Source organism: Lynx canadensis, chromosome A2 (genome assembly GCF_007474595.2).
Source record: "Lynx canadensis isolate LIC74 chromosome A2, mLynCan4.pri.v2, whole genome shotgun sequence".
NCBI classification, from domain to species: Eukaryota; Metazoa; Chordata; class Mammalia; order Carnivora; family Felidae; genus Lynx; species Lynx canadensis.
Genome location: NC_044304.2, coordinates 153,483,284 through 153,504,363, shown reverse-complemented (window position 1 = coordinate 153,504,363; position 21,080 = coordinate 153,483,284). Strand labels below are relative to the sequence as shown.

Below are 21,080 nucleotides of genomic sequence, written 5' to 3'. Positions count from 1 at the left end.
GGGCCAGAGCGTAGTCAGGAAGGTGTGAGAGTGGAACAGGGAATGATGGGAGCCAAGCCTGGAGGGAGTCTGGGGCCTTGGTGTGGGTGGCCCTAAACTAGGATCTTTTGAACTCTCTTACCTGTGTAGAGAGTGATGCTTTCAGGGTTCTCGTGTTCATTTCTCTTGAGAGCCGGCTCTTGTGGAAGAGAAGGAATGTGGGCTTGGAATTCAAGGCAGGCTTCTCTTGAGGTTCTCACTCCACCTCTGTCTGGGTGATCATGTAATTGATTTACTTTCTCTCAGCTCTCTTTCTTGTGTGATAAATGAGACAGAATGGACCACACAGCCTCCTAAGACCTCCTCCATTTCCGGTATTCTGTGGTGTCGTTTGAAAGTAAGAGAAAAAATGGCACGATCTGCTTCCACACAAGCTGAAGTGAAGGTGGTGCTCACATTGATGAATATTTGTGGATATTACCCTGACGGTTGTTCTGGCAATTTCTGGCTCCCAATTAGCTGTTTCACTTCCAACTGTGAATTGTACATATTCATAGTTGAGTGGATATTTGTTCAATGAATAAATTCTTACATCTGAAACAAAGCGTTAGCAGTATGGCTTTGATTGCAACTAACCCAGCTTTTATTCTCTCTGTAGATGAGCTCTTTCTGGAACAGCACAACCTCTCTTTATCCTCCGTGGAGCTCACGATGAAGAAAAGCACCGTGCACAGCACTGCACATGTGGCCTTAACAGAAACTGCTCCAGGGTCCCAGCAAAGCCCTTCTCTCCAGGTCACATCATCTCCATCTGCCACTATTTTTGATACAGTCTTTTTAAACCCAGGAACACCGACCCAAAGTATGGCAGATCACAGCATCCTTGTGGCCAATTATGTGTCGATGACGAGCAGTGAGGTGGTCAGAGATGACGATGAAATGGATAACTTTTTGCCGGAAACTCCCTGGGCCACTTCGCGCGTGGTTTCTCCGTTACAGCATCTCCCAGTCAGCCCGCCGGTGCTGACTCCCTCTTTGCCCATTATTTCTTTCCAGGATGAGCAAATGACGTCAGCCTGGCAAAACACAGTGCCACAGCCAACAACGTATGCCGAGTCCGCCAGTCATTTCAGTGCTTTTTGGTCAGCCTTTTCCACTTCTGAGGGCATACTGCCGCGTCCCAGTAGGAATTTGGTGCTTTATCCTACTGACACTTACGGGCACTCGGCAAGCAGGACTTTGCCGGAGATCGCGGCTTCAGGAACAGAGGATGGAGAAACCCTTCTTTCTGGCTCTCTGGCCGCACAGCCTCCGCTGTCAGGCAGTGGCATCCCTCCACAGGCTTTTCCCTCCTGGGACGAGGTCTCCCCACCTCCGGAGGATGTTCTGGCCACAGGCACGGACAGATACCCCGACATGCCCACGGCTCTGAGTCGCAGTCTAGAAGAAACCATCTTCCCAAGAACAGACCCCGCTGCAAGTCTGGCACAGACAGCCCTTGCCTGTGGCCGCGGCCGTACAAAGTCGGCTTTGTTCTCATCTCTCGCGCTTGTGTCCTTTTCTACTCGGCCAGCGGATGTTTCTTATAACCCCTTTCTTCCCGGCAGCGCCAGGGAAGCGTCAGGGGTCCCGAGGCCCGTGGACGACACTCACGTCCCGAGCCCGGCGGCTCCGTTCAGGCCGTACACGTGGTGCGTGTCCTGCGCCGTGGCGTCGCCTCGGCACGTTGCGTCAGCGAGCGTGGTGGAGAAAGACGTTGGATCAGGGGATGGTGCCCTGACGGTGACCACGCTGGGAGTGAGCAGCCTCTCTCCACCGAGCAGCAGAGTAGCGGACTTCCCTGAATTTGAAGACGATCCCCAGGAATTTAATACACTTTTCCCCTCCCGACCGGTTATTCCGCTTTCTTCTCCATCCGCTGGCATCTCAGGAGCCAGCGTCGGTCTTTCGGCCGACGTGGGTGCCGGGAGCGTTGGGACCACTCAAGCGGATCCTTCCCGCGGCCGCCTCTCTGTGCCAGTGTCACCCGATACTGCCACTCTGGGCTCCTCCTCTGTCCCCGAAAGCCCAGGAACGCCGTCCGGCGTGACAGCCGTGTTTCCCTCGCTCCTCGGCAGCGTGCTCCCTGACTCGGGCACAGCAAACCGGAACACGCCGTCGCCCGCTAGCAGAGACCAAGGTCCTTTTATGTCTTCTACTCGGGGATCGTCAGTAGAGCCTTCACTCTCCCTCGACTGGGAGCCCGGCAGCTCTTCCCAACATGTCACCGGCCTCGGTCTGGATTCCGCGTCCAGTTTTTTCTCAACTCCACCCCTGGAACCCAGCAGTTGGGTGTCTCCATCTTCAGAAACACTTGCCTCTCCGTCTTCAGGGACATCGAGTGATGCGTCGGCCTTCATTTCTCAGGCGTTTTCTTCCTTGGTTGAGACACTCCCGTTGTCCGACTCTGTCGATTTGGAGGCCCCTCCGCTTTCCGTTCCTAATCCCACGAGCTCTGAATTTTCGCAGCTCTGGCCAAGTTCAGACCTTCTTTCAAATACATTCACTTTTCTTCCTGGTTACTCTGAAATGCCCCTACTCTCCAGCTTCCCTTCGGGTTCTCTCAAGGTCTCTGAGGCGTCCACGGTTTCGCTGACCGGTCCCGAAGCTCATTTTACCTCAGCCCTCACTGAAACTACCTCCTATCTTGAGTGGTCACTCATTGCCCATGAATCGGCGGTCACCACCCTGGCGCCCTCCAGTTCTGAGCCCACCCTCAACATTTTGACCATTGGGACTCACTCCGCATCACCTCTGACTGCTTTTTGTACAACCCCCGTTGTCATGGAGTCTTCCCTCTTTCCAACCCCGCTACCTTCCAGCGACAGTGTCAGCGCTTCGGACGGTCACACGTCGGTCTTCTCCTCTTTATCCAAAGTCATTCCCGGCACTACGCTCCCAGTCACCGATGTGTACCCGTCATCAGCCTCCTCGTTTGTTTCTGAGGCAAGCCCCTCACCTCTTCCAACAGAGCCAGTCCCCGTGGGCCCGTCGTTCACACCCACAGACTTGCCAGTGCTCACCTCCACTGATCCGAGCACCCCCACTGCCGGTGCTGCCCCTGGGGATACTGTGGACGGCAGCACCCTGAGCAGCAGAACCACGAGTCGGAATCCCCACGAGAGCAGCTCTGTGCACCCCCCACCATCCCTTCATCCCGTGCCCACCTCCACTTCTGAAGCAGCGGTTCATAGTCCAGCACTGGTCACCACCAAGCCGCCGTATGTGTGTGATATTACGGTTCCCGATGCCTATCTGATCACAACCGGTAAGGCCCTGTTTCGAGTCACTTCTCTTGGTCGGGGCGATCTCTCTTCGGTGCTTGGATGGAATGTTCCAAGACACGGCATCCTGGGAAAGAGCACGGGCTTCAGGCCCGGAGAGCTCTTGGGCAGTAGCCCTCACTCCTTCGCCTTTCTCCTGTGAGTTCTCTGGACACTTAACGAGTCTCTCTACACCTTGGTTTCCTCCACTATTAAACGAGGACGATCATGGCACATACTGCATTGGGTTATTAAAGATTTAAATGCATCACTGCATATAAAATACTTAACCTAGCGTTTGGCACGTAAGAAACACCCACAGAGTACTATATGTTCGTTAATAGTAGCAGTAAGAAAAATAAAAGATTTAAACGACCGTAGAAACATCTGCTAGGATCTTTGTCTTTGGAACTCGTAACCCAGTGCACGTGCAGTTGGTGTCGTGGAAAAAAAACCTTCAGGTGTGGTTCGAGCAGTTAGTTGGGCAAATGTGTAAGGGCAGCCGCTGTAATTTCTTCCTAATTTATTATTCTTTTCCTTAAGGGGGCCGCTGTGCTCTTACATGTTCCTGGAAATGTCGTTTGGATCCTGAGAATCCAAGAATGAAACAGAGAGCAGCCCCGTGTCCTCTGATCTCGGTCCACAGACTTTTATCTCTGCCCCTTGTCCACAGCCTGAGTGATTAGCTTCAAGCAGATGCTTCCCCCGCATCTGCCCCACTGCTGTAGTCGCACGAAATCGGGAGAGAACAGGGAAAGGTGGGGTGAGGAAGGAGGAGATCACGTCAGTGAGGTGAACCATGTATCCTCTGCTCATCATGGCGGAGACCCCATCCTCTGAGATGGTGGGAGCACCTGAAGCCTGTGCTCTCCTAACTCCCTCCCTCTCCCAAACAAGGAAGTATTTGTGAATTCATGTGACAAATAATTATTGAGCACTCAGCATGCGTGAGGTGTCTTTAGAAGGTTTAAGGGTTATCTAGATGAATGATGTGGTTCTGACCTTCAAGGAGCTTAGATTCTAGCAGGGTGGACATGAGCCGTGTTTTCTTGGTGGCTGTGATAAGAATGGTTGAAGCTGTTCAAGAAGAGTTCTAGAAGAGTGGCCCTGGGATGATGAGGGATGGGTTTGGAAGGATGTGAATTGGACTGACACACTCAAGAAGGCTGTCGTCTGGAGATGGAAGAAAGTGTCCTCATGGTGGAGGGTGTGAGCACAGGTGGAGAGGTCAGACAGCCCAAGGAGGTTCAGCTTGGCTGGTAATTAGGCTGTGCAGTGGGAGGAGGAGGTAATTATGCTAGGAAATGAGGTTGGGGCAAGTGATAAACGTTCATCTAGGGGATAACAGTAGTCCCGATGAGAGAGAAGAGTTTCTTATAGACATGATACTTTTTCTGCCTTTCTACAAAACTATTACATATGGTCCGCTACAAGAAGCTCATTGAAAGAGCTACTGAAAGCTTCTTTATTTCTTGAATTCCATGACATTTATTGATATTTAGAGTTGCAGTGTGTCCTTTCAAATTAAAAAAAAAAATTGTTTTCAATGTTTATTTTTTGAGAGACAGGACGTGAGGGGAGGAGGGGGAGAGAGACAGAGGGAGACGTACAATCCGAAGCAGGCTCCAGGCTCCGAGCTGTCAGCACAGAGTCTGGCACAGGGCTCGAACTCATAAACTGTGAGATCGCGACCTGAACCGAAGTCGGACACTTAACTGACTGAGCCACCCAGGCGACCCTCAAATTTTTCTACAAATAATGAGAAACCATTTTAGAAGTATCTCTTAAGGATATCATATATAGAATGGATTAACTTTCATATAGGACATACAGTTAATGGATTTGGCATCCTTTGTTAGGGATTGTGTATTTTTTAATAGCCTTTGGGGTAAACTTGACCCACTGTAAATGTACACATCAGCAGTTTTAGTAAATGTGTAGAGTTGTGCATAGGTACCCAGGCTGTTGCATTATGTTTTTTTTGCTACGTTGTATTAAAAAAAATTTTTTTTAATGTTTGTTTATTTTTAAGAGACAGAGCACGAGTGGGGGAGGGGCAGAGAGAGAAGGAGACACAGAATCGGAAGCAGGCTCCAAGCTCTGAGCTGTCATCACAGAACCAGAGGCGGGGCTTAAACTGGAGGGGCTCGAACTCACGAGTTATGAGCTCATGACCTGAGCCGAAGTCAGACACTCAATCGACTGAGCCACCCAGGCGCCCCTGCATTGTATTTTTAAATGGAAACAAATGCTATCTTTGACCCATAAGAAGGATCACTTCGTGTAGAATCCTCATTTAGATTTGGCCTTGGTTTCTTTTAGGTAATTACTTAAAAGAGAGAGAGGGTTGGGGTGAGTACTTGTCCTCTGAAAGGGTTCTTTTTATGGAGTTCTGTAGTAAAAGTAAGAACACTCTGTTGATCCTTAGTGGACTCTTGGGAGAGCACTTGACTGGATATATCTTCTTCTTTTTTATTTTTTTATTTTTTTGAGTTTACTTATTTTGAAAGAGAGAGAGAGAGCAGGGGAGGGGCAGACAGAGGTGGAGAGAGAGAATCCCAAGCAGGCTCTTCGTTGTCAGTACAGAGCCGGATGAGGGGCTTGAGCTCAGGAACTGGGAGATCATGACCTGAGCTGAAACCAAGAGCCCGGTACTTAACCGACTGTGCCACTCAGGTGCCCCCGACGGCATGTATCTTTTAAGGGGTGAGGCTGTGCTTCCCACTCAGGACCTGACAGACCCTGGCCGCCCCTTTTGCCTCTCTTGGCCTAAATTAAATCTTTGGAGAAACTGTGAGATATATGTTGCCGACGGTCCTTTTCCCCCAAAGACTCCTGCACGTATAACCTGATGTTACAGTTTTAGGTCTTACCCAGATTAACCAGAGAAGGTGGAGTTGATCACGGTGGGCCGTGTGGACTATTCAGAGTAATATTTGGATGGTTCTCCCGAGTGAAACCTTTATTTATTTAAAAAAAAATTTTGTTTGATGTTTTTATTTATTTTTGAGACAGAGAGAGACAGCATGAGCAGGGGAGGGGCAGAGAGAGAGGGAGACACAGAATCCAAGGCAGGCTCCAGTCTCTGAGCTGTCAGCACAGAGCCCGACGCGGGGCTTGGACTCACAGACTGTGAGACCATGACCTGAGCTGAAGTCGACTGCTTAACCGACGGAGCCACCCAGGTGTCCCCCTGAGTGATACCTTTAGATGGGGCTATGTACGATGTGTGCTTCCTCGTGTCATCTTTTGGGTTTATCTGTCACTGATTTTCCATTCTGTCTCTACATTCCCCAAGTTCAGCTTTTGAGATCTTTCCTCCCTCCTTCCCTCTCTCCATTCCTCCGTGCCTCCGTCCCTCCCTTCCTTCTTCCTTTCATTTGCTTTTTTCCTTCCTACTCATTTTTGTCTTTCCCTTTAAAATCAGTGTTGCAGTCTAGTTCTCCTGGAGCCCATGCAGACTAGGCGAAGCTGGCCGTTGGTGTCACTCAGCAAGGCAGTCAGGGTGTCTGGATTTGTTCTCCTGGTCTCATGAACTCTCATTTTTTCCTATCAAAAGTTACTGATCAGTAGAGAAAACAATCAAATGTAACTTAAACATTTGGGTTTTTTCAAAGAATGAAAGATACAGCATGATTCTGTCTCTAGTTTTACAAACTTGGACTAGGGAAGAGGGAAACTGAATCATAATTTCAAATGTATTTAGATTCCGCATTATGAGAAGTTAATGGAAGAGGAAAGAAAAAATGGGGAAGAGAAGGGGGAGCAGGACATGTTTCCAAACCCCGAGAAAGAGGCTTACTTATTACAGATTTTAAAATAGAATTTCTTAGATGTGAAAGGAGAGTTAAATATAGCTAGACTGTGTTATAAGAAATATTTTACTTCCTACATGAAATTTTAATACATGGGAATTGTGAACATCTTTTCCCCCATTACTAGTGAAATCCCTTCACTTCCCGTGTTGAAAAGCTGGGGTAGGAGACCTCATTTTATAGTGGGAGAGGTCATCTAGTTTTGTTGAGTAACATCTTAAGGCCTTCTAAAATATTCCTGCTGAGCGTTTTTAAAACTTGGTGTTTTACCATTAGGGACATAGCCAAGAGAAAAACCTACTATTTGCCCAGTCGACAATGAGAACTCTGTGTTCTTTGTTCCCTGGCGGGGCCCCAGCCACTGATCCCTGGTCTCAGCCCCTGGGGCAGAGACAGTCGAGGGTTTTCTTAGTGTGGTGAGCACGGTTTACCTGGTAGCCTCAAGATCCGCTGCTGTTCCTCTGTTCTTCCTAGTCTGGGCCTTATTTTAAAAAATGGTTCTGGGCCCTGCTGTCGCAGTTTGGCACAGCATGGGCTCTGCCTTGGGGACCAGAAGTGTGATGCCCACAGTATTATAATGAAACTGACGTGCATTTGGTGGTCGGCTTTGCCTTGCAGTGCTGGCCCGGAGAGCCGTGCAGGAGTACATCATTACGTCCATCAAAGAGGTGTTGAGGATCCACTTCAACCGTGCTGTGGAGCTCAAGGTGGGTCCCTGTGGCCCTGGAGCCCAGGTTAACGGCACCTCTCCGTCCTAGCACGCGCTTTCCTCTCCCCCCCTCCTCCTGTTGGTGAACACCTGCTCCTGCTTTGGATAGCCATTCAAACGTCACTTTATTGGGGAAGCCCTGATCTCATGTGAGGCCAGGTGTAGTCCACTGGAGAGATGTGTTGGCAGAATTGGAGAAAAAAGTCTCTAAGACCAGAGATGGGGATGATGATGTGATGCTTTTGCGCCCCTCGATTTACATAAAAGGACTTGGATTAGAATTTGAATTAGATGTTAGAATGAGCGCATATGCATATATCTGTACACTCAGTGAGATAGAGGTAGATTTCCGTACGTTTTACAGTGGCCCCTGTGCTCATACCTCCTGTCCTGTGGTGAGGTCAGAGAGCCACGCTGTAGACCTGCACCATCCTGAACAGAGCCACGAGCCACACGTGGTTCCCGAGCACGTGACATTTGGGCTTGTCTGAATCGAGATGCGCTGTCAGTCCAAAATGTACACAGGATTTCAAAGATGAGTGAAGAAAGAAACGTAAACTATCTCACCAGTGATTTTTTAGGTTGACCACATGTTGAAATGTCATTTTAGATATATTGGGTGAAGTAAAATTCATTTCACCTGTTCTTTTTATGTTTAATGTGGCTACTAGAAATTTCAAAGTTGCGTTTGTGGCTCATGAATGTCTTTTGGCTAGCACTGCTCAACAGAATAAGGGCTCCTTTATATGTGGATTAAATGCGACAGCTTTGAAGTTAACCTTGTAAAATACAACCTGGAATTCTCCATAACTCATTATTCAGTTCATATTATTGGCTGCTCTTCTTTTTTGCTGTCTTTGCTTTTATAATTTTATGCTGTTTTTGAGAAGGTCGGCGGGTCTGTAAAAGGGAAAACTAAAATAAAATTTTGATGATCTTTGCAGCCCTCCCCCTTCATTTAAAGCTCCCCATTTACTTTTCACCTTACTTACTCTGTTATTTTTCTACTTTGTACAACTTCCTTTAATTTTGAGTTACAGTACTCTCAAATTTGATAATTATTGTCTTTTGTATTTTTAAATTTTCATAGGTTTATGAACTGTTCGCTGACTTCACTTTCCTGGTAACATCTGGGCCTTTTGTTTACACGGCGATATCAGTCATAAATGTACTTATAAACAGTAAACTTGTACGTGACCAAACTCCTTTAATCTTGGCTGTGAAACCTTCCTTCCTTGTGCCAGAGTCCAGGTTCCAAGTGCACACGGGTGAGAAAACTGAGCATAGTTGTTTTGATTTGTCAATAAAATGTCACTGTATTTTTTATGTTTTTAAAATATTGGGGGAGGACTTAAAAAAATTTCTTTAAAATTGTAGGGGTGGGAGGGAGGGGGAAGTGGGTGATGGGCATTGAGGAGGGCACCTGTTGGGATGAGCACTGGGTGTTGTATGGAAACCAATTTGACAATAAATTTCATATTAAAAAAAATAAAATAAAAAAACCACGTTGTAATTATGGAAAATTTCCAGCAGATGTGAAAGTACACAGAATAGTTGAATGAGCCCCCCATGTATTCCTCATATGGCTTCAGCAAATTTCAACTCCTAAGTCAGTCTTGTTACATCTATGTGCCCTCCTCTCACATTATTTTGAAATGGCACCATGTCATCTCCCTCATAAATATTTCAGCCCATGCTTCTAAGAGACGAAGACCTTTAAAAAAAAAAATTCATGGGGCGCCTGGGTCGCTCAGTCAGTTAAGCATCTGACTTCGGCTCAGGTCATGATCTCGTGGTTCATGGGTTCAAGCCCTGCGTCGGGCTCTGTACTGACAGCTCAGAGCCTGGAGCCTGCTTCGGATTCTGTGTCTCCCTCTGTCTCTGCTCCTCTCCCACTCACGCTTTGTCTCTCTCTCTCTCTTTCAAAAATAAACATTAAAAAATTAAAAAAAAATAAAAGTCATTATATTTTTACGTAAGCTCCATGCCCAATGTGGGGCTTGAACTCAAAACCCTGAGGTCAAGAGTTGTGTGCTCTACCAACTGAGCCATCCAGGCGCCCTAAGAGATGAGGACTGTTAATACACTCCACACACATCCGCGCTTGAAAAATTATCGATGTGTTCCCAGTTTTGTTTCATCTATCCCCACAGTGTTTTTTTGGAGGAGTTGAGTGTTTTAAAGTAATACCACATATCCTGTCGTTTCACCTGTAACTATTCACATTTCATATTTGGAATGTTTCGGTCAGTTGAATCTTTTGATGCTGATTGTTTTTCCATTAAAAAAATTTTTTTTAATGTTTTATTCATTTTTGAGACAGAGACAGAGCATGAACGGGGGAGGGTCAGAGAGAGAGGGAGACACAGAATCTGAAACAGGCTCCAGGCTCTGAGCTGTCAGCACAGAGCCTGACGCAGGGCTCGAACTCACAGACCGCGAGATCATGACCTGAGCTGAAGTTGGATGCTCAACTGACTGAGCCACCCAGGCGCCCCTGTTTTTCCATTTTAAAATGATACGAGCCACCTTCACATCGTATATATATATATGTTTGGTGCAGAGGCAGCCCTCTTAGGTTTCCATGCTACCATACCCATCAGTGATACCTCTTAGTACTTCATCGCGTGCTATGGATGTGTTAGTTGAGCTAGATAGTATTTTTCCCGTCCTCATTCGTCAATACTAAAGCAACGCCTGGTTCGTGGGCCTGTGATTGCTTTCCTTCTCTCAGTACTTCAGTTTGTGCCTCAGAGTGTGGATACTGGCTTGTGCAGCTTCACCCAGCGCATCGAGAAAGGCCTGATGATAGCTCTTTCAGAAGTGAGCAAACACCACCAGGGGACGCATAACCTCACTGTGCAGGTGAGAATAGCGCGGGATGCAGAACAAGGTGCTTTGTCCTTGGAAGACGAACTAGCTTCACATGTTTCGTTTAGGCCATAATGCACTCTTCCTCATTTCCTTTCTTAGAAGAGGTTCTGTTCACATGAATCAAGGTTGATCTCTTTCCAGGGCCCTGAGTTCACATGGCGTGAGTAGGCTAGGCATATTTGAAGGTTATAGAGTAACAGGATAACTAGGGAGCTCAAATGTGGCGAGCTAGAGAGAGATGAGCATATGCCAGAAATTCTAGAATGTTCTAAGAAGGAATGGTATCAACCTAAATGCCTAAATACACTAGCGTTTCACGTTGTGGAATACCATGAAATGTAGCACTTCACTCTAAAAACAGAGAATATAGCCACGAATTAAAGAACAGGCTTTGGGGACGCCTGGGTGGCTCAGTCAGTTAAGCAGCCGACATTGGCTCAGGTCATGATCTCATGGTCCTTGAGTTTGAGCCGTGTATTGGGCTCTGTGCTGACAGCTCAGAGCCTGGAGCCTGCTTTGGATTCTGTATCTCCCTCTTTCTCTGCCCCTCACCAGCTCACACTGTCTCTCTCTCTCTCTCTCTCTCTCTCTCTCTCTCTCAAAAATAAATAAATGTTAAAAAAAAACCAACAAAACAGGCTTTGTATGTATTGTATGGAAACTGCTAATGTTTTTATATTTCTTTGATATTTTTCATCACATTCTTTTTTCTCTCTTTCTATGACTTACACATTTTTTACAGGTTATTTATTTATTTTGACAGAGAGAGAATGTGTGTAAGAGAGAGAGAGAGAGATTGAAAGAGAGAGAGAATCTCAAGTAGGTTCCACACTGTCAGTGCAGAGCCTGATGCAGGGCTCGAACTCACGAATTGTGAGATCATGACCTGAGCCAAAGTTGGACGCTTAACCAACTGAGCCACCCAGGTCCCCTCTACAATTTATATTAAACAGATTGTGGTGTACCTGGATCCACCTTTCATATTTCTTATTTTTTCTTCTATGGTCCATCTCTTTTGAAAATTCCCTGTTTTTACAGATTTTCTAAACTTTGTCCCCTGAAGTCATTAATTTCATCTTCAGCTGCATCCATCATGTCTTTCAGTCCCTCTGCTGAATTTTCTTTCAGCTATCCTTTGTTGTTGTTGTTGTTCTTTGCTCCTTTTTCTTTGTGGCTTCTCCTGCAAAGATGCAGGATTACCTTGAATGAAGATGCGCTATCGCCTGGAAAAGTCTCTGAGGAGATTACTGAGAATTTGCTAGAAGTTGCCTTCTGGTTCCCAAGTTGTCTCTGTTTTCTCTGCAGCTGTTGTTCTGTGTTGATCTTGTTCCTTCGCGTTTGTGCTCCTAGTTTACTGTAAATATTTGGAGACCGTGGGTTGGTCGCCGTTAGAAGTGAAGAAGCAGGTTGTTGATTTTGGCCGCTCTCCCTTTCAGCTGTGGTGTCTGTGTCTGTATCCGCCCTGCCCTGTCTCCTGCTGGGAGAATTCGCTGGAGCACTGGGTCGGGCAGAGTATGCCACTGCAGGTGGTGGAACAGACTGGGACCCCCACCTCCCTGTAGGATAAGGGTTCCTGGGGATGGAGCGCTTCGGTGTAATTTTCACCGCAGCTCTGCTGCTTTTTTCCTTTTGTTTCCTTCTCTGTCTCTTGTGTGCATTGGGGTTATCGCAGTCTCGCCCCTCCTTCTTGTTAGGGTCCAAACCCACAGTCTTTAAGCTTGCTCTGACGGGAAGATCCTTTCTGCCCAGGGAGCGGTTTTTTGGGCCGGTCAGGGTGAAGATGTGGCTGCTGCCAGCTCCTGTGTGTTGGCCTGTGTGTGGCAGTTAGAAAGGAAAGAAGAGGGAGAAAGTCAACTCGACTTCTTGGCACACGGGCTTTGATTAATTGTCCTGATTGTCTCCTCTGGTGACCGTTCCTGCAGAGCTCTCCTGGGGCAGCCAGCTCTTGGCTCCTGGGCTCCAGGCCTGTGTGTGGTTTGGGTCTCAGTTCCCTCAGTTCTGGCTTCTATCATGATGATCCCACCCTCTCTCCATCTTCCAGGAATTTGACAGAATCTCTGATTTTCTTCCATTCTCAGCCCTGTTGTGGGTTTATTCCCCTTTGTTCAGCTCTATTGTTATTTCAGTGGGGATTTGGGGTGGGAGGGACTATAAATACTTGTGTTCAGTGCACCACCCAAAGTAAAAAACATTTTCAGTAAACAGAATTTTAAGTATCGCAGACGGGAACCAGGTGGTGAAGCCAGTTTGTTCCTTTGAAAACGTTACCTCCTTCAAAAAAAAAAAAAAAAAAAAATCAACGAGAGAAATGGTGAGGGAGAAATCACAGGCTTTTAGCCGAATGTTTTGCATCCTTTTGGAAGCTCATCCTACCTTCCTTCTTTCAGATCTTGAATGTCACCATGGGTGCTTCCAGGCCGGCTCCTCGGCGGGGCCCGGTGAATATTGTCTTTGCAGTCAGAGGCGCGCAGGGGTTTTTGAACGGGACGGAAGTGAGCCAGCTGCTCAGGAACTTGAGCGTGGTGGAGTTCAGTTTCTACCTGGGATACCCAGTGCTCCAGATTGCTGAACGTGAGTACTGCCGTTGCCTGAATCCCTGGGGAAGTGACCACGGATATTTTCATTGCTGGACCTCTTCTTTTCACTTAAAATATTTGGCTGAAATCCAGACTATAAATCAGCTAAAATTGGAGCTTCTCAGAGTCAAGGCAGGGTCCCCAGAGCCCTCCTCACCCCCAGGCCTGGGTGTAGTATTGTCTTTTGAGAGTAACCTGGGCTGTTAAAGATGAGGACAGTTCTGGAAAAGGTGAAGCCCAGAGGCACAGAGAGCAGACCTGTGGTTGCCAGGGGTGATGCGTGGGAGGAAAGCTAGACAGCAAGAGAGTAGCAGAAGGCAATTTTGAGGGGGGCTGATGTGCCTGTTCTGTTCTTTATGGTGGCGGTGGTTATGCAAGTTTGTGCGTTTGTCCAAAGCCATAAAACTGTATCCTAAAAAAGAGTAAAATTTACTGCATGTACATGTAAAACTGAAAAAAAAAAAAAAAAAAGGAATAATAAACAACACCAAACAAAACCTTTCTTCCTGGCTGAAGCAGTTAGATTCACGGTGCAAATGGAGTGGGGGTGGGGGTGGGGAAAACGTTTACTTCAAAAAAACAGCAGATTCCAGAGTTGAAGTCAGGCAAAAAAAACCCACATCAAATTCTTTTTCAAAATGGAACAGCCAAATGGTCTAAGGACCTTTCTGTGTTTTAGTGTGCTGTTAATTAAATTAGAAAGAGTAACTTATCAAATGCAAGAGCAGGCAGGGAGAGAATTGTTCTTTACAAATAGCACCTTTCAGTTCTGTGCAGTGCAGGTAGGGATAAAATAATAAGTATGTGGGACAGCCGGGGTGCCCTGGGACTATCCCAGGCAAGCCAGGACATAGGGACCCTGAGTCATTGCTGGGAAAGCCTAGGGCCCTGGGGAACACAGTGTGAAAAACCATTGCTCTGGAACTATGAGATTTCAAGGGGACCTTGTGGGCGGGCTCTCTCTGTGAAGCACTGTCCACAGTGTCACTCAAACAAGCCTTCTATTTCTTTCTCTGTGTCTTTCTCCTGGAGACTCTCATGCTCAGAAACTGCATATTGTCTGTGCCTTCACACCAGTCTGGCATCTTGTTCTTCCATATTTTGCGCTCGGTAGCATAGGAAAGTCAGTGTGCTGTGACTTACCGGGTACTCCCTAGACTTACCTTTCTGATGGTTGCAAACCTGCTTTTTACAGATTTCCCTCCTTTTCTTTTTATAGCCTTCCAGTACCCACAGCTCAACTTATCCCAGCTGCTGAAGTCTTCTTGGGTGAGAACAGGTATATTTAACTTACATAATGTTTTGGAAGCTGTAAGAATAAAAAAGTCTGTGCGGGCGTATTGAGCACGATACTGCCTTTCTTGTTTCCGAGTCCTAAATTCAGGGCATAATGTACCTTAAATTCCTGGCAAAGAATGAATGAGAAAGGAATTCGGATTCAGCTGTGGCAACGCGCCCCACTGAGTTATGGCACAAAAAGAATTGGCTTTCTTTAAAATTCATACGTCAGGTCCGGGGGAACGTCTATCAAGAATTGACCGTCTTCTGATCCAGAACAGGATGAGGTTCCAAAGCAAGGATTTCTTTTTTTCTAAAAAGCCTTATTTATTTGGTTGTATGAGGATGAAAGCTTGGTGAGCAAGTAAGAAGCTTTTTTGTTTTGTTTTTGGTTTGTTTTTTTTTTTTAAGAAGCTTTTTTAAAAGTTGTGTGGGCCTGGGTCAGATATTTATAGCTGTGGCTTTGCAGATAAAGGCTTTCTAACTGGGTAATCAAAGTGTAAGAGGTAGTTACACCCTCACTGTGCGCCCAGCATGTGAGCGGCACAGTAAGTAACTGGTCAGGGGGACGAAGCATGTACAGTGGTCATGGTCACAACTTATGGGTTCTCGGTACCTGCAGACCCTCCTCGCTTCACATACAACAGCCCGTGTAAAGGCTCCACCTCTTTGATAGTACAGTGGCACCATTTTCCAGATACTTTCCTTTTCATTTTAGTTTTTTAGAGAGACAGAGAGCAAGCAGGGGAGGGGCAGAGAGAGACACAGAGAGTCTGAAGCAGTCTCCAGGCTCTGAGCTGTCGGCACAGAGCCCAACGCAGGGCTCGAACCCACGAACTGCGACATCGTGACCTGAGCTGAAGTCAGACATTTAACGGACTGAGCCACCCAGGCGCCCCTCCAGATAATTTTCAAAGCACTTAAGGGACTTGTCTGTGGTCCTGTCTCAGAGCAGATTTGAGCCAGTTCTGGTTGAAAAGCACATGCCTTTTTCTCCTGTAATACGCCGACCAGCCCGTTATCTGTTCGATAATCTTGTTTATGGCAGATGGTTTAAGGCAGGCACCCTTCTCTCTTGGGTCAGTTTACGAGTCTAAGTCCTGAGTCAAGATAACATATGAACTCAGACCATTTCCAGAAGTTTTGAAATAAGTGCAAATAAAATGTTTGATCTTGTGTGGGAGTTCTTAGCTCCAAAGCTCTTCCACTGCTGAGTTCCTGGGACTTGTGGCCACCAGTTTGTGTAGCACTTGGAGCTTGGAGCTGTAAATGAGACCTCTGAGCAGCCCTTCCTGGCTCCCCGTGACCCTGTCCACATTCCCTTTTTCTCCTCTTAGTGTGTCCTCCCTAGGGACTGGCACTCTATAGCAACCCTATGTTAACATCTCCTGCACACGCACCCATTTTTCCTCCACTGCTAACTTGTTTTGGCGCCTGCATGTGCTTTGTTTTGTGAATGTAGTTCTCCTGGGCGTTGTCGAGAAGCAGCTCCAGAATGAAGTGTTTCAGGCTGAGATGGAACGCAAACTGGCTCAGCTGCTCAGCGAGGTGTCCACCCGGAGGCGGATGTGGAGAAGGGCCACCATTGCTGCCGGGAACAGCATCGTGCAGGTACTCTGAGAAGGCCAAGGGAGGAGGGGCGGAGGGGGGAGGCGCTCGTCTAAAAACACGCTGTATTTTCATGCAAATGGAAAGTGCCGTGAGAAAATTCTCATTTAGACTGGTGGCAGTATCAGGTAGCGGCTGAACGTGGGAGCATTTCAGTTCAACTAGCGTCTAGACAAATAGACCCCGTGGGGAGCAGAGGAAAGGAAGTGTGTCACTGGGTTGCCCTGCCATCAGGTGACCTTATTTGCAGAGTAGTTTTTTAATTACCAAAAATGTCCATTTTATGCAGTGGAAGTATTATTAATAGCATCCTCGCTGTAAATCATCCAGTTGGAAGAGACCTTAAGCCATCAGAGAGAGGAGAATTTCGTGCCCTCTCTGCAGGCACTTCATCCTTCCTGCCTCCTGTCAACCGTGGTTGTTTTGTATTACCCAGTGGTCTTCACTTTTTTTAATTGAAGCAAAATTGATAGATACCATTATATTAGTTTCAGGGGTGCAAGATAATGATTGGATATTTGCATACACTCCATCATGACCGCCACAGTAAGTCTAGGTACCTACCATCTGTCACCCTACGTCTCATTTTGTAAACTAGCAGAAAGGTTATGAATGACAGAACCGAAAAATGATCTGTGAAGAAATTCACACGCTCACAGAGAGTCGGAGGTTTGGGCTGTAATTTATTCCCATCTCAATGTGAATTATGTTATTTTTGGATTTTTTTTTTTTTTCTTTTTTGACTGCTGACTTACAGAGCTAGCAAACTGGGATATTTAGAGCCATGGCATTGCAGAGACAGGAAAGTGGGATGAGACCCAGAAGTGCAAGGGGCAGAGAGGTGGGTGGTTTGGAGGTAACAGAGAGGAAGGTGCACAGCTGGACCTGGGGTGGGGGACGACGGTGGGGGGGGGGGTTGCCTTGAGCTGACATCATTGTTCTGTCACCCTCTTAGCAAGTTTTGCCCATAAGCACAGTTCTTGATTCCCCTCCCCAGCGTAGTTCCCTTGTCAGGTGCAGTAGAGTATAGAGAAATTTTTAAAAACTAATAAAACATTGAGAGTAATATTAAATAAGCAGAAAATAAAAAATTAAAATGACATGTAGAAAGCCTTGCCCTATTTAGCAGCCCCGGCTTCATAGAGCTCAAGGTCTTGGTGGAGGTTAATTTATGCACACGAAGCAGTTACAGAGCACCGTTGTAGACTCTGGGTCTGAAGTTCTCTCTTGTCCAGCAAGAGAGCCGATGGAGGATTAAAATGCGAGAGAGGCTAATGTCCGGGAGGAGACAAGAGCCCAGAGTAAGGGTTTTTGCTCCGTTTTTATTAGGATCAGAAGGCTTATAAGCGTGATGGACGTGCACAAAGAGAATGAAACCGTGAACATTAACTCATGGGTATGAGGGAAAAGGGGTTTTCGAAGATAGGCAGTGTTAGGGGTTTTGGTCAATATAAAACAAAATCCTGGTGCTGGGCAGATGGTTGTTTACTGCGGGCATGAGGCACCAAGGTGTGTTTATCTAGCTAGCCTAGGGGACAAGAGGGACACAGCATGCCGCCTCAGGGTCAACATGGCACCTTTCTTTTGCTAATGGCACCTTTCTTTTGCTACTTAGCTCTGCTCTGGGCAACTTAGCCCTGCTGCGGTCTGTAGCCCCGCTTACCTATGTTGGTCCTTCCTTGCTGTGAAAGCAGCTTTCTGCTGTTGTACTAAGTTGGGGGGCGTTTCCTCCCTGAATACCTAATCTTGTTTACCTGATTTTGGACGCTTTCATCCTGAGGCTTCCTGTTCCTATATGCCCTGTTAACCCATAGGTGCTAGCTCAGGGAATTCCTAAGCTTACTCCCTGCAGAGCACCACAAAGCTGCATACTGAGGTGCTACTTTCATTGTGCAAGTTCCCTAAGGTAGGAACATGAGATTTGTGGGAGCCAAGCCACATGGCCAGTGGTGCCATCTGATGGATTACGTAGAGGCCTGCCCGACATCTCGTCCCCCTTAGAGTGACACAGTGTGAAGATGTGTGGACAAGGGTTCATCTACAGTAGTGCAGGACTCTTCATCAAAATATAATCTGCAAAAGTGAAAGTATTAAAACTACCTAAATGTCCTGCAGTTGGAGAACGAGTAAATAAATAACAGTGAATCTTCTCATGTTGGAATGTTATGTAGCCAGTGTCATTTTTTAAAAATTATTGAGTGATATAGAGAAATGCTCAAGTGAAGAGAGACTACCAAAGAATGTCTGTACTCTCATCCAAATATTAATATAAAACCTATGCAAAAAAATGGCAATATGCCAGAATGTTGGCAGTGATTTTCTTTGGTTTGTTGAATTTCAGGTGATTTTCATTTTGTTCTTCATACTTTTTGTGTGTTTTTCAGAATTTCACAGTGAGCATATAATTTGTAGAGTAAACATGTGATTTGAATCAGAAAATAATTTAAAAAATGAAATTGAAAATGTTGCCCCAAATGATGGCCACGTTGTACTGTGGTTGTATGGATTCCAGATATGAATCTGATAAGTCATCTAGAAAGGATGCTAGAATTAGATTCTACTGATCGTTGCTTTCAGACTGAATAAGCTTATAGAATCTTTAATTATGTACCCAAGTAGATGGGTACCTGGTTTCTGCAAGAAAAACCCATTTCCGAAATGTATCAGAACTTTTCAGTGTAATAAACAGGCATGCAGGTAGTGACACAGGTGGGTATAATCTCCTTGCTTTTCAGTAGCCCTTTGATAGTCTTCCACTCTAAAGGCTAATAAAAATTAATCACTACAGCCCAGTTGGGGGGAGGAGGAGGTGGTTAGGGAATAGAAGTGGTCAGGGAATTAGCCTAGAAATAGCAAACAAAGGGCAGGATAGATGAGCCCTTCTCAGGATGGAGAGGTATAAAGAACAGATTCTTCAGGGATGAGAGTTTGGACCTGTGTTGTTAAGGAGCTTATAAATAATCTGAAAGAAGGCATTCACAGTGAAATCATGAAATGGTTGATTTGCCAGAAGTTTCCGGTGATGAGGGAGGAGTCTAGCAGCCAAGTCCAGAACACGGGGCAGTATTACAATTCTGCACACGTGGCTGGCCAAGTAGCAGCTGCATTTTGCCAGTTGCGAACGTAGAGACCAAACGTTCAAGTTGTCTGTCTAAAATAGAGGGCTTGGACTCATTGTTGGCATTTCCCCAAAACATCAGTCGTGCAGTTTGCTGGAGTCTAAAGGGGCAGCGAAATTGTTGCATATTATTAAGAGAAACAGCAACAAAATAGAAAGGTATATTTGTATAAAGCTGATATAGCAGGTACACAGATTCCGAAGTCCTAATGTGAAAGGACTACCTTTAACACCTGAGAGATAGCAATTTTGGGACAAATCAAAGTACTGTTTGACCTAGGAGATGGCAAATTTAAGCATGGCTTTCTAGCTTGATTGAGATATAATTGACATATGACACTGTATAGGTTTAAAGTGTATCATGTCATGACTTCATGTATGTATATACTGCAAAATGATTACCACAGTAAAATTAGTTAACACATTCATTACTCACATAGTTCCCTTTTTTGTGTATGTGGTGAGAATTTTTAAGATCTACACTCTGAGCAACTTTCAAGTATATAATACAGTATTGTTAATTAGGGTCACTGTGCTGTGCATTGGACCCCTGGAACTTATTTATCTTGTCGCTGAAAGTTTGTACCCTTTGTCCACCATCACCCATTTCTCCCACCCCCTGCCCGTGGCAACTACCACCTACTGTCTGTTCTTGTGAATCTGGCTTTTTTAGATTCCACATATAAGTGAGATCATACAGTATTTGTTTTTCTCTGTCTGACTTATTTTGCTTTGCATAATGCCCTCGTGGTCCATCCATGTTGTTGCAAATGGCAGGATTTCCTTCTTTCTTATCACTGAATAATGTTCCATTTGTGTGTGTGTGTGTGTGTGTGTGTGTGTGTGTGTGTCACATCACATCTTCTTTATTCATCCAGAGGCGGACACTTAGGTCGCTTCCATGTCTTGGCCATTGTAAATAATGCTGCAGTGAACAGGGGTGTTCAGATATCTTTTCAAGATTTTGTGGATTTCATTTCCTTTGGCTATGTATCTGGAAGTGGGAGACCTGGATCATATGGTAGTTCTATTTTAATTTTTTTGAGGAACCTCCCTACTGTTTTCCACAATGGCTGCACCATTGTACATTCCCACCAACCATGCATAAGGGTCCCCTTTCCTCTACTTCCTGATCAGCACTCATCTATTATCTTTCTGATATTATTCTAACAGGTGTGAGGTGATACCTCATTGTGGTTATGATTTGCATTTCTCTGATGATTAGTGATGTTTACCTTTTCATATAATTGTTGGCCATATGTATATCTGTTTTGGAAAAATGTCTATTCAGATCTAATGCCCATTTTTTTTTAATTTTATTTTTTATTTTTATTTTTTTGGAATTTACATCCAAATTAGCTAGCATATAGTGCAACAATGATTTCAGGAGTAGATTCCTTAATGCCCCTTACCCATTTAACCCATCCCCCCTCCCACAACCCCTCCAGCAACCCTCAGTTTGTTCACCATATTCATGAGTCTCTTCTGTTTTGTCCCCCTCCCCGTTTTTATATTATTTTTGTTTCCCTTCCCTTATGTTCATCTGTTTTGTCTCTGAAAGTCCTCATATGAGTGAAGTCATATGATTTTTGTCTTTCTCTGACTAATTTCACTTAGCATAATCCCCTCCAGTTCCATCCTCCAGTTGCAGATGGCAAGATTTCATTCTTTTTGATTGCCGAGTAATACTCCATTGTATGTATGTACATACATACATACATATACCACATCTTCTTTCTTTTCTTTTTTTTTTTAAATTTTTTACTGTTTATTTATTTTTGAGACAGAGAGAGACAGAGCATGAACGGCGGGGGAGGGTCA

General features: G+C 45.7%; 1 protein-coding gene across 1 annotated transcript in view; it reads left to right on the top strand.

The window, feature by feature from the left end:
* The first annotated feature begins 594 nt into the window (after positions 1-594).
* KIAA1549 (KIAA1549 ortholog) overlaps positions 595-21,080 on the top strand; it is a 93,784-nt gene continuing 73,298 nt past the window's right edge. The window contains exons 1-7 of the mRNA XM_030297111.1: positions 595-3,286; positions 7,715-7,803; positions 8,896-9,073; positions 10,540-10,670; positions 13,067-13,250; positions 14,475-14,534; positions 15,996-16,144. Of these exons, the coding sequence (XP_030152971.1) occupies positions 595-3,286; positions 7,715-7,803; positions 8,896-9,073; positions 10,540-10,670; positions 13,067-13,250; positions 14,475-14,534; positions 15,996-16,144 (3,483 nt within the window). The remainder of the gene's footprint in view (positions 3,287-7,714; positions 7,804-8,895; positions 9,074-10,539; positions 10,671-13,066; positions 13,251-14,474; positions 14,535-15,995; positions 16,145-21,080) is intronic.